Genomic DNA, 3,318 nt, shown 5'->3' with positions numbered 1-3,318 from the left:
TTTTGAATAAAATAGAAAGAGATCTCTTATAACGAAATTAATCATTTTAGGTTCGAATTCAAAACCAAAACTTGAGAAGACATGGTAATTATGTTGGCCATAGATTCCGCTGCAAAATCTTGAGTATTAAACAAAGCACGTGTAATTTTCATGGTACAAACTGATAGGGACCCACCATCCAAACACAACCTCCATGGAAGATGGATCCATACACACACACGATGACCATGAACATGAACATGAACATGTAGCATCTCATCACGTGAACTCTATCCCCATGTGACAACCTCTGTTTCATGTCTCCCAGTTGGAATCCCACTATCACCATCATCCTCTTCCAAAACGACGACGTCCTTTACGTACGGACCCACCCCTCGCTCAACTCACGTGCCGCCAACCATAACTGTTAACGTTTCATTCACCAACATATCCAATACCTTCCCTTCAATTTCTGCCACCAACTTCTCACCTTCTTCTTCTTCTTCCTTAACCTTATCCATCACCTCCTTCATCTCTATCAACCCATCAATGTCTTCTAAAACCTCACATTTCGCACGTGGGAAACTCCCAACTCTTTTCCACACTGTATCCAACAACAACCCATGATAACACTTTGGCCTAATAAGAATTTCCGACAACACTTCATCGACTAAATCAAACAGTAATCTACGGTTACAACGTGGACCCACTTGATTTTTCTGCGTAAAGTTGCTATCTTTAGATGTTGGGTATAGCTCAAGACGGTGAAAAATTGATGGGTCTAATGGATGTGTTGAAGAGAACCATTGAAAATGTTGAAGGTTGGTTACTGTTGCTCTGTGTATTCCAGAACGGCTTAGAATCGTTGTTATGTATTGATATTCTGATCCTTCATTCTCAGCTCCGGTAAAAACGGCGGAACCGTTGGATTTTGAGTCATCGTTGGTGGTTCCTCGGGTGGCGAGTGTGTACTTGTGGCACGAAGAACTAAATAACTGTGACATGTTTTTTGCTTCTTGAACATCATCATTGACCTGTGTTTGAATTTTTTTACAAGCAACTTTTAATTTAAAATATTCAAAAAAATGGGAAGATAAATACATAAAAAAAAAAAAAAAACTATATTTTTTTATGGTAGGAAAAAAGTGAAGATTGAAATAATTGGTACCTGTTTATGATGAATTTTTGTAGCTGAAGGAGAAGGGATTGTTTTGAGATGGAGAAGATTTGGGACATTGTTGTTAGAAATTGGATGAGTTCTCTTGCTATTGGTTTTGATATCATTAGTTCTAGTGGTTATGAATGACTCTTCTTGCTTGTTTCTGATTGATGATGATTTCTGAGGAGGCTTGTTTCTGTTTATCCGTGGACTCAAATTCCCATGTGCTGTTTTGTTGCATTTTGGGAAAGATTTTATGTCCTCCTTCTCTGACATTGCTTGTGTTTGTGGCTTTGTTGAAACTCTTGAAACTTGTGCTTCAATGTTGACTGCAGGTGGTGGTGATGATTGTTTTAGTACTTGATGTGTATTTTGGTCTCTTGGAGTAGTAGTTGGTGAATGTTTATGGTTGTTATCATTGAATCTGCTGAGTCTTGGGGAATGAGATGTGTTTGTTGAGGGTACTTTTCCTTGGTTTGATTCATCTAATGGTTTCATTGATGGTTTAAGAGCTTTCTTGAATTTGATTTGAGCAACAAAATCTTCTTTTACTTTTTCTTGTTCTCTGTTTTTCACTGTGTTGGTGATGTCAATACCAACTTTTCTACTCATACTCTCTTTAACCTGTTTAACAATTTGCCTTGCATAATGACTTGGACTTCTGCAATTGTTCTCATCAAAAAATTTCCTTTTTGAAAATGAAGACCTAGGAGTTTCCAAATCCTCACCAAGATTCCTGTTCTCTTTGTTGATTTGGAGAGATAGTCTATGCTCAACATATGATGTTTTTTCTGAGGACAATGTTGGAGTTTTGATGACACTGTCTGTGCTGTGTCTATGTTTCATTATTTTGATGTCTTGCTTTGGTCTATTTTGGTAATGGCTTTGTCTTTTTGGAGTGGAGAAAGATGAAGAAGAAGATGAAGAAGGGGAGTTTGCATCAGGAAGAAGATCAAGACCCATTAATCTTGCAACCAAAGTTGGTGTCTTTGTCCCTGGAGAGCAAAGATCATTGGAAAGATCACTGAAACTTCCTCCTTTTGTTTTGATTCTTATGTTCTTCTGTATTATCAAACAAAAACCAAGAAACTAGTTAAGTTACCAAGATCATCACTATTACTACTAATTACTTTCACAAGTCCAAGTTAATAAATAAACTTACTGGGATTTTGAAACTATCTTGTTTTGAGATGGATGAGAGTGTATCATCTTCTGATTCCAAACTATTCCTAGGTGCTTCAGCTCCTGAGTTATACAAAACCATGAAACTTATATTATTCCAATAGTAAGAAAACATAGTAGTATAGTTAAAATAGAGAATATAGAGAAAAAATGAGGTACCTTTGGGGAGAGAGTGTATGGGAGAAGAAGAGTTGAAAGAGGATTGTTGATGTTGTTGGTTAATGGAAAGGTGAAAGGGATGAAAATCAAAGGCTTGAAAAACAGCACACATGCAACCAGAAGGGATATCTGTTTCAGCAGCTTCTCTTCTCTTGGAGTTGTTGGAGGATCTTCTTCTTCCACTCCAATACCAATCCTTGCCCATAATTGGTAAACTAGTGACTTTGAAGAAGTTTGAAAACAAGAAAAGTGATATTGAAAAAGGTTGTTAAATTAAAGTGGGAAAATCAGAATGAAAATGACATGTATTTGAGACCACACAAAAGAGAGAGAGAGAGAGAGAGTATTTGAGAGGAGGAAAATATGAAAAAGATTGTTGATATTATATAAATGATGATGATAAGGAGTGAAGAAGCGAGAAAAGCGGATCCTTGAAGCATAAAACGGTCATATTTGATGTAAGGAATTAAAGGACAGTTGAATTTTGTGATGATGTAATGTAAATGTAATGCCCCTCTTTTATACTACCTCCGTCCCAATTTAATTGACACAATTTTGTTTTTCACACATATTAAGAAAAATGTATAAATAAAAGGGAAAGTCGAATATATTGTATTGGGAATGATAAAAGTAATATTATTTAGTGTTATATTGTATTGGGAATGATGAAAGTTGTATTGAAAATTGAAATGGGTCAGTTATTTTGGGACACTTTTTTTTAGAAAATGTGTCAGGTATTCCGGGACGGAGGGAGTATTATATTTAGTTAAAGGGAAATATTAACTTATGCCCTTAAGGCACAAGTTTAGAAGCCAAATGTAGAAATAATATATTGAAAT

General features: G+C 35.9%; 1 protein-coding gene across 1 annotated transcript; it reads right to left on the bottom strand.

The window, feature by feature from the left end:
• Positions 1–2,973, bottom strand: LOC146958506 (uncharacterized). Its single transcript, XM_085740030.1, has 4 exons — positions 2,480–2,973; positions 2,301–2,383; positions 1,148–2,200; positions 1–1,013 (listed from the first exon to the last, which is right to left on the bottom strand). The coding sequence occupies exons 1-4, from the start codon at positions 2,682–2,684 to the stop codon at positions 384–386; spliced, it is 1,971 nt and encodes a 656-aa protein (XP_085596156.1). The 5' UTR covers positions 2,685–2,973; the 3' UTR covers positions 1–383.
• Positions 2,974–3,318: the final 345 nt, after the last annotated feature.

This window comes from Medicago sativa, chromosome 1 (genome assembly GCF_051527215.1).
Source record: "Medicago sativa cultivar Bolivia chromosome 1, Bolivia_mono, whole genome shotgun sequence".
Taxonomy (NCBI): Eukaryota; Viridiplantae; Streptophyta; class Magnoliopsida; order Fabales; family Fabaceae; genus Medicago; species Medicago sativa.
The sequence above is the reverse complement of the archived record's forward strand: the minus strand, read 5'-3'. Positions and strand labels throughout refer to the sequence as shown.

Coding starts and splice junctions, on each gene's coding strand:
- LOC146958506 (XM_085740030.1), bottom strand. CDS start 2,684: ATGGGCAAGGATTGGTATTGGAGTGGAAGAAGAAGATCCTCCAACAAC. Junction 2,201..2,300: donor AAGATAGTTTCAAAATCCCA/GTAAGTTTATTT, acceptor TTGATAATACAG/AAGAACATAAGAATCAAAAC. Junction 1,014..1,147: donor CAAAAATTCATCATAAACAG/GTACCAATTATT, acceptor ATTCAAACACAG/GTCAATGATGATGTTCAAGA.